The sequence below is a fragment of the Moschus berezovskii genome, chromosome 3 (assembly GCF_049115385.1).
Source record: "Moschus berezovskii isolate FMDL1 chromosome 3, NW_MosBer_1.0, whole genome shotgun sequence".
NCBI lineage: Eukaryota > Metazoa > Chordata > Mammalia > Artiodactyla > Moschidae > Moschus > Moschus berezovskii.
The window spans coordinates 111,028,495-111,049,978 of NC_142462.1; the positions used below are offsets into that span (position 1 = coordinate 111,028,495).

At 41.6% G+C, this 21,484-nt stretch overlaps 1 protein-coding gene across 5 annotated transcripts in view; it reads right to left on the bottom strand.

Moving 5' to 3' along the window:
- The window catches only part of DGKI (diacylglycerol kinase iota), a 508,012-nt gene that overhangs the window by 127,832 nt on the left and 358,696 nt on the right, over positions 1–21,484 (bottom strand). For all 5 annotated transcript variants that reach the window (XM_088832644.1, XM_088832652.1, XM_055421328.2 and 2 more), the window contains one exon: positions 5,301–5,401. In XM_088832644.1, coding sequence (XP_088688770.1) covers positions 5,301–5,401 — 101 coding nt within the window. The remainder of the gene's footprint in view (positions 1–5,300; positions 5,402–21,484) is intronic.

The following is a 21,484-nucleotide window of genomic DNA, read 5'->3' on the forward strand; positions in this document are numbered from 1 at the left end:
ACTAGTGGTTAGCCTGGCTTTTGTCATTCTTGCTTATATATTCCATCCCTTCCTGCAGTTATTTAAATGCTGTTTACTAAGGAAATAGACACATAGTGTTTCCATGGCTCTATCATAATCCTCATCTTATGAAGAAAAACTCCTGCAAGTCAGGGATTATTTCTGCTTTTCTTTTTCCACCACTGTTTGCTCAGTGAAACCACTCAATACATGTGTACTGAATAAATGACACTGTAATATTACATGTCCTGATTTCATCTTGCAGTGCCTGGCATTTAGGGTGAGAGTCAGCATATAACTGACACAAATGGATAGTTTTTGGAAGCATGGATGCATCGCTTTGTGAATGGCTCCAGCATTTTGGCATGTTTATCAAAGGCAAGTGAGTCAAACATAAAAACTGGAAACAATAAAAGAAACTAATGATCCACATTCTCCTGTTTTGAAGATGAGTGAAATATGGTGACTCACAAAGAATGGCACAGGGAATGGAAAAAGACAATAACTTTACAGTGGAGAAACCTGGCCAGTACAACCTAAACCAGGAGATCAGGTTACCATCACCAGGCTTGTCATGTGGGTATCAGGTAACCCCTGATGTGATGGGGAAGAGTACTTTACCTCTGCAGGGTTCCTTCCAAAAACCTATGACTCTAATCTAATTATAAGTAAAACAACAGATGAAACCATAATAGGCGATACTGTGCAGGACACTGGCCTGTGTTCCTCAAGACGATCAGCGTCATGGGGGATGGGTGGGGAAGAAAGAAACTTCAGAGAGCAGGGATGACTGGGGAGGCAAGCCAAGCCAAGGCACGTGGTACCCTGGGTTAGATCTCAGAACAGGAAGCCCTGGGATTAGTTAACAGAAATAAAGCAGTATCGGTTTCTTTGACAAATACACTATGAAAATATAAAATGTTTAACAAGAAAAACTGGGTAAGAGGTACATAGGAATTCCTAGTACTATCCTGGTAACTTTTGTGTAAATCTCAAATTATTCAAAAGTAAAATGTATTTTTAAATATTCTGTGATGGATAACAGATGATGCACTTAAGAAAATGTATAGGGACTTAATAGAGTTTGTTGATATCTGACCTGATCTCTAAATAAGGATTTCACAGGTAGAAATATCTTGCCATCACAGCCATCCTCAATAAAAGTAAATCAAATGGTTACTTATATTTTCTTTCTGTCATATATCCTACTGTTTTCAATCCTCTTTTTGAAGTGAGTTGGAAGGTGGCAATGATGTGTGCAGTTTGGTGAGAAGATACATAAAAACAGGGCAGCAGCTCTGAGCCTGACTTTCAGACCTATAGATTGAAGGGCAATGCCACAGCAGTGTCTTTCATAACAGCAACCCCAACAATCACAGTTACCATTTTGGGAAAACTAGCTAATGTCGCCAGGCTGTGCAGCATGGGTTTCATATACAACATTACATTTAACCCTCAGCACCCTACGAGGCTGCAATTATATTCTCATTTGAGAGAAGAGATTTTGGTCATCAGTAAAATTACCCTGTCAAGGTTGCAAGCAAGATGCAAACCCAAACATTTCGAGTCTTTTACTAAGTCATTTAAACAGAAGATGAGGAAAATCCCTCAGGACAACTGCCTAAATATTTAATTAGCCATAATCATCAGTAACATAATATACTGAGATATTATAACTATATAGATATACTAAATTGTAAATGGCCGGATAACACCCATTGTACTGGAAGCTGTTTGTAAAAGGGTGGTTGAACATTGTATTTGATATACAAAAAATGTTAGCACCTCCAACCTTTATAGGCTACTGCTGCTGCTGCTAAGTCACTTCAGTCATGTCCGACTCTGTGTGACCCCATAGATGGAAGCCCACCAGGCTCCCCCGTCCCTGGGATTCTCCAGGCAAGAACACTGGAGTGGGTTGCCATTTCCTTCTCTAATGTGTGAAAGTGAAAATTCAAAGTGAAGTTGCTCAGTCGTGTCCGACCCTTAGCGACCCCATGGACTGCAGCCTACCAGGCTGCTCCATCCATGGGATTTTCTAGGCAAGAGTACTGGAGTGGCTTGCCATTGCCTTTTCCGAATTATAGGCTACATCTGTTTTCAATTAGTTTCAAACTGGTTTTTACTTCTGTGTTTTAGGCCCTAGAATCATATGAATCATCATGGTCATTCAAACAGAGGAAGCTGAAACCAGAAGTAGAGTTTAGTCAGCTTACCAGAGACAGATCTTGGCCAGTATCAAGTTATTCTAAATACCAACCTATATGCCATGTGTCAATGAAACTCTTCTTGTACTTAGAAATATAAGAAATTAAAAAAAAAAACTGATTACCCTTTGCCTAGAATACATGATTATATGCTTTATTAGGACTCATTTATATACTTCATTCAGATTATGGTAGTGAGTTTCTGCTATAATTATTATAGCCTTACATTAAGAATTAGTTTTTTAAGATGGCCACTTTCTCCTTATGTTCTAATTCAAGTTGAATAGAATTTCCTCTCTTGGACATCATAACCATTATCTTGAGGATTAATAATTCATAAAGCCAGGGTAAAAGACTTTAACTGTTATAAGTAAGTCTGAAATTTATCAACAAGGGCGGAGGGAGAGACTGGCAAAAACTCTCTCTGTATTGTTATATTTTAAAGGAGAAGCTGCCAGGTGAGTTGGGGCTAATGGAAGGGAGATAGGAAGTATTTAAAATACTATAGCCAATTTTCTCTATGCCAAAATAAGCGCAGTCATTAAAAGGGCTGCCATTCTGTGATTATCATGGAGTCCTGCCTTACAGAGAGAAGTAAGGCTTTGTAAGACAACAAACATCTGAGTTTATAATCTAATATGAATAATAAGCCAGACACATGAGCAAGATTCCATTAAACAGTAAAGGCAAACAGCCACATGCTGTCTGGATGAATCACTTGGTGTATAATCAAAAAAGGGAACTAATTTTTCAAACCAGTAATGTAGGACTGCTCTAGTTTAGACTTGGATGCTAACAATAAATGAACGACCAAAGTAGGATTCACCCATTTTGTTCTTCTGGGATGCAAGTCAGAGCACCTTCCTAGAGTCCCTTTTATCTCAATGTGTTCTCTTCATTTCACTTTATTAACACTTCTGAAATAACCCATTTTGGTATGTACTGCACATTTGGATTTGAACTGGTTCTTCCCCTTTGTACTCAATTTGAACTGTCGGTCTTCCCACGCATCCGTAGTCTCTTGCAAGTTGGAGCCAGGGAAAAAGGGTGAGTGTGAATAAGAATAAATTCACAAACCCCCGAGGACCAACTTCCCTGAACAACTGCAACTGAGAAGCATCATCACCATTTATTAAAAACAGAATGACTGAGTTGGTCGCTTTTACTTCTAATATGTTGTTTTCCTCAAATCTTTAGAATGAGATGATGCTTTAATTCCCTCTTTGAGTGTTTCTTTGTTCTTTTGGGTCCCAAGATATGGCTGAATTTATTGGGCTTATGTTTATACCACATCACCTCCTCCAATTTCATATCAGAAGTTCCCTCACATAAGAGATGATGAGGAGAGCACTTGCCGGGAAATGTCATCTTGTAAAAACTCAAGTCACAATTACTTCTGGCAATAGTGGACAGATAATGCCCCAGAAAAGATAGATCACTGGAATCCACAGATAAGCCTCAAATCTCACTTCGGTCAAAAAGTTCAAATGTTTCCCCACTCCCAACTGACTCTCCTCAGGTTTCTTGGTAAGCTGCAAAACATTACTGGCTTGAAATCCAGGATCTTTCTAATTTTTCAACCTTAAGCTATTTGTTCAGAAGTGTGTAAGAAAAAGAACACAAAACACCATTCTTTATCATTAGTAGCTTCTAAAAGTCACTTTAATTTACATTGCAGCTACATATCCCATTGCAAACAAATAGGTCCACCACCTTACAGGTTAACCTAGATTTTGCACTTGTCTGTAATCTCATTTACATTAGAAAATACAATCTGCCATTGGCAGAAGGGGGAAATGCAGAAGTTCAGGGAATTGTTGCTCCTTCACCTCCAAGCATTCTCACTAAAGGGAACAAGAGAGAAGGATGGAGTGAGAAGACTGGGGAGAAGCTAAAGGGTACTGACGTTTACAGAAAGGGATGAAGAGGGTTGAAGAAGATGAAGAAGCAGTGAGGGAGTGAGAGAGGAACGTCACCCAGGATGCCCTGGCAGGCTCAGTGTCTGGACTATGGGGGCTGGGGGCTTGCATCCGTGCTCTTTGCCACATCCGGATCTCAAAGTCCCTGCCCACCCTGAGACTGTCCTGGATTTTGGGACTTCCCTCCCGTACACCCGACTCCAGATTATAAGTTCAAGAATCAAAGCTCAGAAATGTGCCCCCTACTCCTTTCCTGCCAGTTTTAACTATCTGCATCTTCCACACCTTCAGGCAGGTCCACACTTGGGGACAGTTTGAGTTCATAAATCTCTGGTTCTACACAACACTTCTTTCTCTCTGCTGGCATCCCTGTCTGTGCCCTTGGGTACTGGCCCTCATCTTCTCCAACTTTACTGCACTTGACTATCAGCCCCACAGTTAAGAAGGAACCCAGAACCCTAATATCTAAAATACCTATAGTCTTAACCACTTCTGGTCAACATTCCCCAGTTACCTCAGATATCATATGCAGACAGGGATCTAAAATAGCAACTAGAATGTAATAAATGCCCAATAAATATGAAATGATGAGCAAAGTGAACTAATACTTGGTTATATATTTAAAGAAGCATATGGAAAATACGCACATTGAGAAGGAATTCATACGTTGACTCAATTTAAGATTTCAGAAACACTGGCACCTCATCAATGACTCATGTTACCATGACATTTACAATGCTGTGGATCTTTCTGAGATGTCATATAATCACATAACAGCTAGAAGTGAAGGAAGTGTCTTCACAGATAACCGTCACACCAGCATGAAGAATGAGGACAGTAAATGGTAACACAGTCTCCTAGAAGAGATGCATGCTGCCTTAAGAATTTCCTAGATGTTATTATACCATATGGTGTCACCAACTTTCTGCTTTTCTCATTTGATGTAAACCTGAGACTAAACTGGTTAATAAACCAAGAGATCCTAAAATAGCATCAAGAGCAGAACTACTTTATTCTAATTTCCTTTCCTAGTTCCATGTTCTTCAGCCTATATGGCATCACTTTGGGTTCACGTGTTACTACGCTTCCCTTCTTTAACCATGACTTGCGGACAGAGATGAATCTATCCATCAAGATCTGATCCCATTACAGCCATTAGGCACTTTCAACTTACAGGCTTCCCGGAGTTTCTCTTTGTCGTAGTGGAATCCTTCATAGTCTTGTAAACTGATCTTGTTCACCCGGATCCTCAGACGGTCTGGAACAGACTGGGGACTGCAAAACAAGAGGTCATATATCAAGGAGAGCGCGAACTGAGAATCATAAGCCCCTTGCTGGACGAAAGGCAATATTGACTCTTTCTGCAAAGAAAAAACAGTCCACACTCAAACCAGAATCATGGGTTCTTGACCAGAATACAGCAATTATCTGGAGAACACATCTCTGGAAACCTCAGGTTTCCGGAATTTAGGTAATAACATGGGAATGAGCAGAAAAAGCTTCTGGAGCCTACTCGTGTTTTGTTTTTTTTTTAACTACTAACTTATTAAAAATTCCAATAATATCATGTGTTCAGTTCCACAATAAATTAGATGTAGCTAATCTGAAATGGTAAGAAGTGGTGTAAAGCTAGAAAGAACCGCTTTAGCAGATATGCCCAGAATGGCTTGGCTCTGAGAAAAGAGAGAAAAACATGAAAAGCAGACCAATAAGCCAGAAAGCACAGGACTGAAAAAGAAATGGCTCCGCACACTTCAAACTCCCTGAGAACATTTCTCAGTCAAAGCAAACTACAAATAAATGTTGCCTGTGATGATGCCACTGAGCACCCCCAAATGGAGAAAATGTGTTAAAATAAGTACAAAATACATTCTTTAGGAAGAGACTGAAGTATTTCATTCATTTTAAAAGAATTCAATCCAAACTGGCTCCGGATAGATAGTGAACAATGAAAAGAGGGTCATACCAAACTTTCTAAACATCCTATTTACCCTCAGAATGTTTTTACCGGATTCCTTGGGTGTTTTTATCTCAGATTTTCAAAATGGTTTAATCATGGGCATCAGTTGAGAGAAATAATTTGATCTACATCACCACCATTATGGAATAGTACATTTCTTCGATAAATTAGTATGACACAATCCCACTTGTCTTTATGGCTTCTGCTATCTTGTATTATGGGATGAAAATTCCCAATGACTAAAGCAGAAAGAAGAGCATTAGTCCTCAATTCACTTCAGGAAGGGAGGGACAGGAAGGAGAAGAAGAAAGGAAGGAAAATATAGACAAAAAAAGGAAGGAAAGAAGAGAGGAGGAAGGGGAGGAAGAGGGAAGAAAGAGGAAGAACATGGATGGAAGGACAGAGTGATACTTCTAAAATATTGTCAGGATACCTCCACCCCTGCCTCACACACAGACACCACACACACACACACATGCACCCACGCATACACAATTTCACTGCAACTCTGAAAGAAGGAGAAATAATTTCATTCTCTTATCTAAAAATTCCTTTTAGGGCAAAGTATAATAACTCTCTCCATACAGATTCCAACTTAACAAGTACCAATGAATAACACTGACATGAATATTTAAGTTGGGCTGGGAGACATGGTTTGAAGCACATTTGTGAATATGCAGAACAGACCTTTTGTATCACGTATCCCATGCCACCATTTAGAGAGAGGGCACCTGAGGTTCAGAAACATGAAGTGAGTTTAAGGTCACGGAGCTACTGAGCAGAGCTTGGGAGCAGAGTCTTGGACTCTTACTCATCCCTTTCATGCTCCTTCTATTATATGATGCCAAGGACCCCAAAGATTGACACAAAGCTCTAGAGCCTCGATTAGCAGAGTCAGATGATCCCTACATGGAGATCAGACTCTTACTAACGAATAATCGACAGTGGGGTGCTTAACTAAACTGTTGGGACAAACAGGAGAATGCAGGACAAATAATACAAATGAGCGTCTTCATTTAGAAGAAAGTCTGACTACAACATATTGCTAAGTGAAAAAAAAAGTCATGGAAACTTACATATGGCATAATCTCTTCCATGTGAGAAGGATCTGAAGAAAAGGTTCAATAGGCTGTCTGAGATGGTTACCTCTACCTGGTGGGATTTGGGGATTATTTTTTACTCAGTATAATCATTTTTAGAAAAATAATATTAATATAATTATCTTAAAAGTGCATTAATAGGTAAATAGATGGTACTTCAAGGCATGAGTGAAAGGAAGGATTATATCAATGTCAGGTGTTAGTGTTAAGCAGATAGGAAAGAAGCAACATAGTGACCACACAATGTTCGCACCAAAAGCTCATTCTGAAATTAAGAAGGGCCTGATCTTTTTTTTTCTTTTTTGGCTTCACAACACAGCATATAAGATCTTAGTTCTGACCAGGGATCAAACCCGTGCCCCTGCAGTGGAAACGTCGAGTCCTAACCACTGGACCATCAGGGAAGTCCTAAGAGGGGCTTGATCTTTTTAGTGTCAAGTTCACCTTAATGAACTGCAAAGATTATAGTTAGCAAGTATTCAGCAGATAAGAGGGAAGATGGAAGCATAGTATATGGCGGCTCAACATACTCTGTAACAGGAGAAGAGAGAGGGCAGAGGTTGAAGAGTTCCATCAAAACGTTTTTTGAAACAATGCTTTTGGGCTCCCATGGGCTAACCAGCGTGAACCACCTTCCTCAAAGCCCGTGGGGAGCCCCCTGGAGGAGGGCTGCGGGGCTGCTCCACAGCTCCTCTGGATCCCATTTCCCTCTCTGCAGCGGTCGCGGTGGCCCAGCTCTTGACTTGCCATCTCAGACCACCAGCTGCTCTCTGCCCACACACTCCTGCCTCCCAGGTTCTCATCCAAACCCACCAATTCCCACCATACACTACTGTCCCATCAACCTTACAGAACTCTCCGGATCCCAAACGAATCCTTATCTCACTTCATCTCCAGAATGGAGACCCCCCACTAACCACTGGATGTGCTGTTTTCCTATTCCCCACACGTTCACTCTCCTACTATCATCTCTCATTTTCTCTCAGCACCCGCAACACCTCCCACCTTTCCAGCAGCGGCAGCCTCTCAACTGGGGCACCTGGCTTAACTCCAGCCTCCGAGTAGGGTTCCTGGAGTCTGGGCTGCTATCAGATGGCACCCCAGATCAGGTCAAATGTTCATCAACAGAGGAACGGATAAAGAAGGTGTGGTAGATATATACAACATTCAGTTCAGTTCAGTTATGTCGCCTAGTCGTGTCCGACTCTTTGCGCCCCCATGAATCACAGCACGCCAGGCCTCCCTGTCCATCACCAACTCCCAGAGTTCACTCAAACTCATGTCCATCGAGTCAGTGATGCCATCCAGCCATCTCATTCTCTGTCGTCCCCTTCTCCTCCTGCCCCCAAACCTTTCCCAGCATCAGAGTCTTTTCCAGTGAGACAACTCGTCGCATGAGGTGGCCAAAGTATTGCAGTTTCAGCTTTAGCATCAAATTACTCAGCCATAAAAAGGAACAAAATTGGGTAATTTGTAAAGACCCAGAAAGTATCACACAGAGTGAAATCAGAGAAAAGCAAATATTCTACATTAATACATATATGTAGAATCTGAAAAAAACTGGTATAAATGATCTTATTTACAAAGCAGAAATAGAGAGACAGATGTAGAGAATAAATGCATGGATACCAAGTGGGAAAGAGGGTGGGTGGGTGAAACTGAGAGATTGGAATTGACATATATACCATTTTGATACTATGTATAAAATAGGACACCAATGAGAACATACTGTACAGCACAGGGAACTCTACCTAATATTCTGTGGTGACCTAAATGGGAAAGAAATTAAAAAAGAGGGGATACACACACACATACACATAAATATATATATATATGTGTGTATATATATATATACATATACACACATACATACATACATGTATAGCTGATTACTTTGTTATACAGTGAAAACTAATATAACATTTTTTCAACAGAGTAGAGATGGGAGACAGCTCAACCAAGTGGTTAAGAGCTCAGACCCCAACTTAGGTTGACTGGCTCAGAAGTCAAGTTCCAGTTACCAATCAATCGGGAAACTGTGCTTCAGCTTCCTCCTGGGAAAGGTGGGGATAACAATAGTATTCACCTCACAGGGGTGTTATGGGTGGATCAATACAGGCGATGCGCTTAGAAAAATGTCTGGCACGTTATAAGTGCATTCTATAAGCTATTATCGGTCTAATGGCGATTCTGAAGCTTGTTCTTTCAGGTGAGGTTCAGCCTAATAAACACGAGTGCCTGCTGCTGACAAGCACAGAAAGGATACCAAGGCATACACGGAAACTCCCTAGACACTTCTAACACACTGCCGGGCTTCCTCGGGGGCAAATTGTCTAGCCTGGCTGGTGTCACGACTGTTCCGGATCTTCTCACACTTGGTATTTTACAGGCCAAATGATAACGTGAAAACAAACGACTAGAACACAGAGGGAGAAAAGCACACAGAGATGAAATGAAAGTCAAGTAATTCAAACATGCCCTTTAACGTCAAACATATCGTGTCCCATTAACAGCTGACCAGAGGTGGAAGATGACAAAGCTGTTCCTTGGACTCTGGGGAATAGCTTGCCATTAGTTTTCTAAAATTAAAGTTTGCCAAGAAAGTTAGTAGAGCATAGAAGAGACGAACAACCTGGTAAAAATAGATTTGCCTCCGTGCCAACATCTGCCTGAAGTTCCTCCAGGACTCACGTAAGCTCTGTATCAGGGGTTCCAAACCTTACTTCCAAGGAACCCCTCAAGGTCCCTGCAAAGGACTCAGCCATCATTGAACATCCTTTAAAACGGGGACAATGGCCTCAGGCTATTGCCTTCTCGCTGATTTCCTCTGAAACATCAAGAATGAGCTCCTTGTGTAGATTGGAAGTTGATGCTCTGAACTTAAGTCACAAATAACATCATTATGACTTTCTCAACAACCATAATGAGAGCGCCTCTTGCTAAAGTCACCAGTAGGGGCCTCCAAGAACTCCAGACCGCACCTTCCCCTCCACTTGCACACATCCAATACCGTGAGATGCTGGAGACAGGGGTGGGGAGAGGTGGACTGCCATGAAGACAGCTCCCTGAACACAACTTAAATCTCATTCTCATCGCTATCTGCTCTCCTGCAGTTCCTGTCAACAGATTTTTTAAACAGACTCATCAAAAACTTTCAGTCCATTAGGGTTAAATTCCTCCCTTGTGTCTCCAAGCTTCCTCATCCTCTCAGTCAATTTCCTTATGACCCCCTGTCTCTCAGACTGGTAACAAGTCTCCTCTCATCCCAACCTCCTATGTACAGACACCCCTCATGGACGGAAGGGATGGGATGGGTGCTTCTGTTTCCACTTCCAGACAATTGACATCATATAACCTTCTCATTTGGAACAGGAATCACCTGAGAGTTGAACCACTTAATACTAAGACAATAAAGCAGAGTGCAAAGGAGGACGGAGAGTCAGAAAAATCTTTGCTCCAATCTGAACTCTGGCAATTAGTACACATTTGACGTTGAGAGCTCTGAAGTTACCTTCTCTAACCATTTTCTGATCTAAAAATGAGCACTGACTGAGAAGCTGTGTGTAAGACAGTTATTACATTCCTGGTAAATAAGTAAGTGTTCAACATCACGCTTCATTGTCGTTTTGTTACTATTAACAGCATACTAATGCTCCTTCAATTTCCACAGGCCTTTTCTTTCTTTTTAATTTAGTCCTAAATAATAACATCACAGAAGAAACCAGAGTCATAACTCTAAATAGCAGTTAGTAGATCATAACTCTAAATACCAGTTAGTAGATCTCTAACCTAAAGGAAATCGGTCCTGAATATTCATTGGAAGGACTGATGCTGAAACTGAAACGCCAATACTTTGGCCACCTGATGCGAAGAGCTGACTCATTTGAAAAGACCCTGATGCTGGGAAAGATTTGAGAGCAGGAGGAGAAGGGGACGACAAAGGATGAGATGGTTGGATGGCATCACCAACTCAATGGACATGGGTTTGGGTGGATTCTGGGAATTGGTGATGGACAGGGAGGCCTGGCGTGCTGTGATTCATGGGGTCGCACAGAGTCGGACACGACGGAAGCAACATAGCAGCAGCAGATCTCTAACCTTTGCAGGGTGTAAGTCTGTTGATGCATGTTGAGAGACAAGGTTCATCAGAGTTATAAGCTCATCTGCTGCACGAGAATGCAAGTGGGGACTGTGAATGTTTGCAAGATATTCTACTAAAAAATAGTAAGGATATAAATCCTAATTCACATTACAAAGAACAGCCTTAAAGTTGTAAAATGATTCTATATTTTGTACCTTGCAATGTCCTGTTTCAACATTTCTTAAATGGTTCATGTGGACAGAGGAGCCTGGTGGGTCACAGTCCACAGGGACACAAAGGGTTGGACACAACTGAAGCAACTTAGCACACAAATACACAAGACTCACTCAAAGGCCCAGTTACATTGTATTTCATCATAAAAACCAATGAGTCTACATAGTGTGTGGTTTACCGGTAGCAGTATCAGTTCAGTTCAGTTCAGTTGCTCAGTCGTGTCCGACTCTCCGCGACCCCATGAATCACAGCACGCCAGGCCTCCCTGTCCATCAACAACTCCCGGAGTTCACTCAAACTCATGTCCACAGAGTCGGTGATGCCATCCAGCCATCTCATTCTCTGTCGTCCCCTTCTCCTCCCGCCCCCAACCTTTCCTAGCATCAGAGTCTTTTCCAGTGAGTCAACTCATTGCATGAGGTGGCCAAAGTATTGCAGTTTCAGCTTTAGCATCAATCCTTCCAGTGAACACCCAGGATTAATCTCCTTTAGAATGGACTGGTTGGATCTCCTTGCAGTACAAGGGACTCTCAAGAGTCTTCTCCAGCACCACAGTTCAAAAGCATCAATTCTTCGGCGATCAGCTTTCTTCACAGTCCAACTCTCACATCCATACATGACCACGGGAAAAACCATAGCCTTGACTAGACTCTTTGGCATTCCTTTTCTTTGGGATTGGAATGAAGACTGACCTCTTCTAGTCCTGTGGCCACTGCTGAGTTTTCCAAATCTGCTGGCATATTGAGTGCAGCACTTTCATAGCATCATCTTTCAAGACCTGAAATAGCTCAACTGGAATTCCATCACCTCCACTAGCTTTGTTCGTAGTGATGCTTTCTAAGGCCCACTTGACTTCACATTCCAAGATGTCTGGCTCTAGGTCAGTGATCATGTTATCGTGACTATCTTGGTCATGAAGGTAGCAATACAAAGAACTATAATTTAACTGGGCCTATCCAACCAGTCCATTCTAAAGGAGATCAATCCTGGGTGTTCATTAGAAGGACTGATGCTAAAGCTGAAACTCCAATACTTTGGCCACCTCATGCGACGAGTTGACTCACCAGAAAAGAGTCTGATGCTGGGAGGGATTGGGGGTGGGAGGAGATGGGGACGACAGAGAATGAGATGGCTGGATGGCATCACCGACTCGATGGACATGAGTTTGAGTGAACTCCGGGAGTTGGTGATGGACAGGGAGGCCTGGCGTGCTGTGATTCATGGGGTTGCAGAGAGTCGGACACAACTGAGCTGAACTGAACTGAAGTTACTCATGTATAAGGAGTTTTCTTTTGCAAGGCAGAAAAGCATCACAACTCTGCCTGCCTTTCTCTCTTGAAGCCTGATTTAATAATGAGGAGGAGTAGGAGGGGAGGAAGAGGAGGAGGGAGGAAAAAGGAGAGGAGAGGGGAGAAGGAGCAGCAGTAGTGTTAGCAGGAGTGTATATGTGCTAAGTTGCTCAGGTGCAGTATTGGTAGTGTTAGTCGCTCGGTCGTGTCCAACTCTTTGCAGCCCCATGGCCTGTAGCCCACCAGGCTCCCCTGTCCATGAGATTCTCTAGGCAAGAATACTGGAGTGGGATGCCAAGCCCTCCTCCAGGGGATCTTCCTGGTCCAGGGATTGAACGCATGTCTCTTGTGTCTCCTGCACTGGCAGGCATGTTCTTTACCACTAGTGCCACCTGGGAAACCATAGTAGATGATTTAATTTCTTTCAGGAAAAGTAAATGTGAGATTCTATTCAGTCATAACATAGATAGGACAAAGGATGTTTTAAACTAATCTTTAACAGAATCCTGGAGATGGAAAAGGCAACCCACTCCAGTATTCTTGCCTGGAAAATCCCACGGATGGAGAAGCCTGGGAGGCTACAGTCCATAGGGTCGCAAAGAGTCAGACATGACTGAGCAACTGCACTTTCACTTTTCACTTTAACAGAATCGGCTCAGCTCTTGTTTGATGAATGGACTTTGATTAAGATATTAACTTCCAGTGTGAATTCTTGACACGAAAGACTATTTCTTCCTCCCCATGGCAGCTCCAGCACCAAAACCAGAATCAGCCTCTGTTGTTTACAGTAACTGATGTTGAACAAATAAGTGAGTGAAACCCAAGAAAGTCAAATCCTTCTGGGACTCTGAACAGCCCTGAGGCTTAGGCACAGTTTGGAATCAGACCATCTGTGAGACGCTCACTTCAGAATTTTGTCTTCAGAAGGCCCAGGCAAACCCTGCTTTGGCCGTCCATGTCTGTCACTGGCTCTCTAGATTTGGAGGAAAATCCATGCTGGGTTATGCTTTCCCACTCCTTGACATCTTATTTCTAGTGGGATCTACACAAACCAAGAGGGAAGAACACACACAAAAAAGAGGATGTCCCCACCAGAAAGGCACGTAAACCACTTCAAGACTGCTTGCTCTTTAAATAATGGTGAGCCAGAAGCATTCACTACCACATCCTCTTACTGTCTATCAAGCTGGGCCTTGTTTAAATATACTCAATGGCCTTGCCTTTAGCCACTTCCTAGAATTCGCCTGTTTATCCGAGAACATATCCAAACCATGACTGATAATAACTTATCCAAGTGGGCCTCTGTATATTGAGCAGTAAAACCAAATCAAGTCAAAGCTTCTGAAGAGAGATTTAAAATGGACTTTTGACACCTGCCGAGTTCAGAGAGAGCTCTAATAATTCAGTTGTCTCCTGCCTAGAGTACAGAACAATAAGTCAGGACTGGGAAATAAATTGTGAAAGGGTTTTTGAATTTGGAATCAAGGATAAACCAAAATCACATTAGCAGCAATCATGACTTCCTGCTGTCTGACAGGTTTTTCTGGAGAAAGTCCCTTTATAGGTTGTTAATTCTCTCTTGATAGGAGTTGACTAAGTTCTTGGCTCCTTAAGACATCCATTTGTGAGGTGGCTCATGTAACATGTCGTAGCTTACAAATTATTTGAGACAGCTGGCCTTCCAGATCCCAACAAGATAATGAAATTAAAGCATTATGGGGTTGGGAGAGATGTTAGATGTCATCTAATTCAATATCTGGTTTAGATTGCTGTGAGTCTTTGTCAATTCTTCCCAAAGAATATAAACCTTTCCCTCCACGTTTTTGTTTATTGACCTTTCTTATACTATTTGGGTCAGAACTGGATATCAAGTCACACTGAGGTAATCAGCCACTGGCATTAATGGCAAAGATATGTAAACTTTAAGCATGAAAGCTAGACACATATCAAAGAAATGTGTGCTGCCTTCATGGCTAACACATTACAAATAGGCTACAAGTACCAAAGATCAAAGCACTTTTATGCCACTGGTTGAAACAAAACTTCATTTTAAAATTTTCTTGATATCTTCAAATGCACATTTTCATACTTCCACTGAAACTGTAATACATTTCTAAGCTTCTGAAATTGTAATCGGTGAATATGCACTAGAGTAAAATTAGCATTATTAGCTTCCTGGCACTATAAAGAGAACAAACTTATAGTGGTTTTAGTCCGTGGTATTGCAAAGCATCTAGACCAGTACAGCGGTTTCATCATTTCTGCTAAAAGGAAAAAGAAACAGGCCAACAGCTTTGATCAGTATGTCAGATTCTCCTCACCACCCACCCATTTGCTTTTGAGGCAGTGACTGCGACAGATGCTAAGGACTCTAATTAGGACTCAGTTATCTAATGCTGAGATTTTATGTGGAACCACTGCACATAAACTTAATGTTACAACTTCTGGGTACCAGAGACACAGATTTATTTTTAAGTCATAAATGCTCAAACTCTCCTCTCCATAAGATCACACAGTCTCCTCACTTTCTCCTTTCCCTTTATTCAAGCATTTTAAATTCCCTTCTAACCTCTCATCCTAATTCTCCCTTCAGCAGCATTTCACTCTGTAGTTAACTCTCTGCTCCCTGAAGCTCTTTGCTCTTGGATTTCAATAGAAAAAACTCTCCTGGTTTCCCAAGTAAATTTCTGCCTGCTCCTTCTTCCTCCTCTAAACGTCTTCCAAATACATATGCTTCTTGGTGCATGTGTGTGTGTTTGTGGTACGCTCAGCTGTGTCCAACTCTTTGCAACCCCATGGACTGCAGTCCTCCAGACTCCTCTGTCCACGGAAGTTTACAAGCAAGAATACTGGAGTGGGTTGCCACTTCTTACTCCAGGGGATTTTCCCAACCCAGGAATGGAACCCACATCTCTTGTGCCTCCTGTCTTTGCAAGCAGATTCTTTACTGCTAGCACCACCTGGGAAGCCTCTTATGCTTCCCTGTGCTGTGCTTAGTCACCAGTCGTGTCAGACTCTTTTTGACCCCATAAACTATAGCCCACCAGGCTCCTCTGTCCATGGGGATTCTCCAGGCAAGAATACTGGAGTGGATTGCCATGCCTCCTCCAGGGGATCTTCCCAACACAGGGAACGAACCCAGGTCTCCTGCATTGCAGGTGGATTCTTTATCAGCTGAGCTCTCTGAAAGTGAAAGTGGCTCAGTTGTGTCCGACTCTTTGTGACTCCATGGACTATAGTCCATGGAATTCTCCAAGCCAGAATACTGGAGTGGATAGTCTTTCCCTTCTCCAGGGGATCTTCCCAACCCAGGAATCGAACCCAGGTCTCCCACATTACAGGTGGATTCTTTACCAGCTGAGCCATCAGGGAAACTCAAGAATACTGGAGTGGGTAGCCTGTCCCTTCTCCAGGAGATCTTCCCAACCCAGGGATTGAACCCAGGTCTCCCACATTGCAGGTGGATTCTTTACCAGCTGAGCCATCAGGGAAACTCAAGAATACTGGACTGGGTAGCCCGTCCCTTCTTCAGGGGAACTGCCCAACCCAGGAATTGAACCAGGGTCTCCTGCAGCACAGGCAGATTCTTTACCAGCTGAGCTCTCTACCCCTTCACTGAAACCCTCACAAACCAAGACCAGACTGCTATCACCCTGCGACTAGACTACCTATGCTCTTGTACCCATTCACGCCCTTATCACACTGCACAGGCAGTGTGAAATGTCAATGTGATCATGATATGATGGTTTTGTTACCTTCCCTTATACTCTGTACAAAATAAATAAGCTAAAAGGATATACTGCAGAGCATCGGGAATACAGCCAATAATTTATAATAACTACAAATGGAAAAAAATCTATAAAAATTCTGCATCACTACATTGTACACCTGAAGTGAATATAATACTGTAAATCTCAATAAAAAAAGAACAGAATGCCCAGCTCTCTCTATATATCTAACTTTACATCTCTCACAGTATGTATTAAATATGAGGCTTTCAACACCTAAGTTACTGCTTCTCATCTAGACTCACTAATTTTGCAAAGAGAAACAAGATTTTTCACGGTTAACAGACTATGTTATTCATTCCACTGAATCATGTGTGATGCATATGATGCATTGTTGTCCAGAATGGGGACCACTCAACAGAATTTGGTTCAAAGGAAAAATCAGTTCCCATTACTACATCCAATAAACAGGAAATAATTGCAGTGCTCACGTTTCTTATCATTGCTGAGCTCTACTCATGCATGGAACTGATTCTCTGTCTGCTTCTGGTTAACACCAGTGGAGAATTTCTGCTTGTGATAAGACACCATCTACAGAGGGAAGAACTATGAAAGTGGAATCTCCTTCCCTGATATTTGCTGAACTGACAACTAAGGATGACAACCTTTGGGGGAAAAAAAAAGTCTTTTAGGAGTTTTAGAACTTAAGTTCCCACTTATACTCTTTTTATACTATTTTATGCTTAAAAATATGGGAGTATATGAAGAGGAGAAAAGTATCATGACGAAAGGCAAAGAAAACAAATATCGCAGAAAATAAAGAGGGGTTTAGGATGGGGAACACATACACACCCACATCTGATTCATGTCAATGTATGGCAAAAACCACTACAATATTAGCCTCCAATTAAAATAAATAAATTAATTTTTAAAAAAGAGGTATGGAAATCAGAGAGAGAGAGGGAACATACATTTTTGTAGAACTCTATAAATTCAAATGGCTGGGATGAAGAACTTGTAACAGGAAGTAAAGAACTCAAGCCATCTCATCACGCCCAGCCAAAAGCATTTACACTTTATGAAATAATTCCATGTAATGAAGGTCTTGTATTTAAAAGTGACTATCATAAAACGCTAATCTGAGCTACTCTGAGTATCCTAGCCTTCAAAAGCATAGAGAATTATTATGCTCTTCTGACTGTCAGTTCAGTTCAGTCGCTCAGTCGTGTCCGACTCTCCGCAACCCCATGAATCACAGCACGCCAGGCCTCCCTGTCCATCACCAACTCCCAGAGTTCACTCACACTCACGTCCACAGAGTCGGTGATGCCATCCAGCCATCTCATTCTCCGTCGTCCCTGTCTCCTCCCGCCCCCAACCTTTCCCAGCATCTGAGTCTTTTCCAGTGAGTCAACTCGTCGCATGAGGTGGCCAAAGTATTGGAGTTTCAGCTTTAGCATCAGTCCCTCCAATGAACACCCAGGATTGATCTCCTTTAGGATGGACTGGGTGGATCCCCTTGCGGTACAAGGGACTTCTGATTGTAGAGGGCCAATGACCTCTATCTCCAATGAAGTAAGCAATCACTGGGCTTGAACCAATGACACTGAGACATACTAAGATACTGTTACTCGCAGGTCATTTAAATGGCTTCAGATCTCATGTGCTCCAACAGGAAGAATTCTCTTTTTACTTCAGGTTTCAATGTTGATATAGCAAACAAAAAAACCCTTATACATATCTGCTATTTAAATAGCAAAAATCTTCCCTTGGGTTTGTACAAATCACTCAGTTCAGTTCAGTTCAGTCGCTCAGTCGTGTCCGACTCTCCGCGACCCCATGAATCACAGCACGCCAGGCCTCCCTGTCCATCACCAACTCCCGGAGGTCACTCAAACTCATGTCCACAGAGTCGGTGATGCCATCCAGCCATCTCATTCTCCGTCATCCCCGTCTCAAACTCATGTCCACAGAGTCGGTGATGCCATCCAGCCATCTCATTCTCCGTCATCCCCGTCTCCTCCCGCCACCAACCTTTCCTAGCATCAGAGTCTTTTCCAGTGAGTCAACTCGTCGCATGAGGTGGCCAAAGTATTGCAGTTTCAGCTTTACCATCAGTCCCTCCAATGAACATCCAGGATTGATCTCCTTTAGAATGGACTGGTTGGATCTCCTTGCAGTATAAGGGACTCTCAAGAGTCTTCTCCAACACCACTAACTGTTGTTAATATCCTGTTCTTATTTGCAACTGATGAGAAAGCAGACTTTCTTTCCTAGAAAAGAGTGTGGAATAAGGAATGGGAGTTGAGTAGTTCAAAAAGTATCATTTCACAGAAGAAAACATTTCTAGCCTTTCACAAATATCCTGAAAGACACTGAAAGTAGGCTTAAAACCTAACATATTTGGTCATCCTCTAGTAACTAAGCACTCTGATGATTCAAGTGGAGATATCTGAGTGGGTGTCTGTGTAACATCCAAATGACTTTTTACCAAAAAGAAAAAATCCTAGCATGTTTATAATATTTGTAATTTAAATATTTAATATTTAATTCACCTAAAAACTATAGAAAAAGGTCAAGAATTTAAAACTGTTTATAAGGGGGAAAAAAGCAATGGCCAAAAATGCATAAAGCAAAAATGGAGTGAAAATAAACATAACCATCTACTGTGGTAGAGAAATGTAACTCTAATTAATTTGAGAAAGGGTTGGCCGCATGAATTACAAGATTTGTTCTTATTGAAAAGTTATCATGCAAACTGTGTGGAAGGAGCTCTGCATCCCTAGGAAACAGGCTCTGTAAGGAGAGGAGTCCATGTATTGCTTCATATCAAGAAAATAAAAAGTATTAGAATTACAATAAATGACATTGCCTAAGAAACACTTCCTTAAATGGTTTTAGCCTTCTATAGAAAACATCCATGACATACACTTTCTGAAAATCTGGGTATCAGAGAAAGGATGTTTGCAAAGTCATTTTTTTTTTTCTTAATACGTAGTACTTCACTGTGCTACGTTCTGACTCATTTTTCCCCCAGGTCGACTATGGCTTCCCAAAATCTGCAATACTCACTCAGCAGGGCTGCACTGGGCTCAGGAGAGAGACATGGCTTCATAACCCTTCTATCCATCAAGCTACAGCTGGTGGAAAGCTAAGCCCTCCACTTGTGACACAGATGGGTCCCCACTTCCCCGTATGTCCTTGTCAGAAATCCAAGAAGAAAGAATCGGAAAATCCTTAAAATCCAACTCTCCAACGCAGCAAATTCAGTCAACTAGGGAGAAACTTTTCACCACCTTTCTCCAATTTCTGATCCAACAACTAAAGAAATTTTTTCTTGGAATCATTTTTCTTGATGGCATAAGAACAGAAAAAGGACATATTGCTAGAATAGAACTTGAAAAGGTCATAGAACAGTTCTGTGACTACCATAATTACTCATCAATACAGATAATTTTTGTAAAGTTTGACAGTAAACTAGGGGAGAAAAAAGTTCCTTGAGATAAACTTTTAGTGTGTAGACAAATTACTTGTATGATGATGATGAACATGAAAATAACTGCTACCAGTACTAAAAGAGAATAAGAAAAGAGAGGGAAAAAGGTTTCTGTTGAGAAACAATTGGGGTACTTTTGCTGGTCCAGTTTATTCTGTCCTCTCACTTATCACATTAAAGTACCAGGTGGGCCAGCTTTTTGGCCAAAAATTTCATTTGGACTTTTCCATAAGATGTCATGGAAAAACCCAAATGAACTTTTTTTTTTATGTAATTAATTTATTTTTTATTGGAGGCAAATTATTTTACAATAATATATTGGTTGGTTTTGCCATACATTGATATGAATTTGCCCCGGGTTTACATAAGTTCCCCCTCCTAAACCCCCCTCCCACCTCCCTCCTCCCTTTATCCTCCCTCTGGGTCATCCCCGCATGCCAGCCCCGAGCATCCTATAACATGCATTGACCCTGAACTAGTGATTCGTTTCACATATGACAACATACGTGTTTCAATGCCATTCTCCCAAATCATCCCACCCTCACCCTCTCCCATAGAGTCCCAAAGACTGTTCTATACATCTGTGTCTCTTTTGCTGTCTCGTATACAGGGTTATCATTTGCATCTTTCTAAATTCCATATATATGTGTTAGTATACTGTATTGGTGTTTTTCTTTCTGGCTTACTTCACTCTGTATAATAGGCTCCAGTTTCATCCACCTCATTAGAACTGATTCAAATGTATTCTTTTTAATGGCTGAATAATACTCCATTGTGTATATGTACCAAAGCTTTCTTATCCATTCGTCTGCAGATGGACATCTAGGTTGCTTCCATGTCCTGGCTATTATAAACAGTGCTGCAATGAACATTGGAGTACATGTGTCTCTTTCAATTCTGGTTTCCTCGGTGTGTATGCCCAGGAGTGCGATTGCTGGATCATGTGGCAGTTCTATTTCCAATTTTTTGAGGAATCTCCACACTGTTCTCCATAGTGGCTGTACTAGTTTGCATTCCCACCAACAGTGTAAGAGGGTTTCTTTCTCTCCACACCCTCTCCAGCATCTATTGCATGTAGACTTTTGGATAGCAGCCATTCTGACTGGTGTGAAATGGTATCTCATTGTGGTTTTGATTTGCATCTCTCTGATTATGAGGGATGTTGAGCATTTTTTCATGTGTTTGTTAGCCATCTTTATGTCTTCTTTGGAGAAATTTCTGTTTAGTTCTTTGGCCCATTTTTTGATTGGGTCATTTATTTTTCTGGAATTGAGCTGCAGGAGCTGCTTGTATAATTTGGAGATTAATCCTTTATCAGTTGTTTCATTTGCTATTATTTTCTCCCATTCTGAAGGCTGTCTTTTCACCTTACTTATAGTTTCCTTTGCTGTGCAGAAGCTTTTGATTTTAATTAGGTCCCATTTGTTTATTTTTGCTTTTATTTCCAATATTCTGGGAGGTGGGTCATGG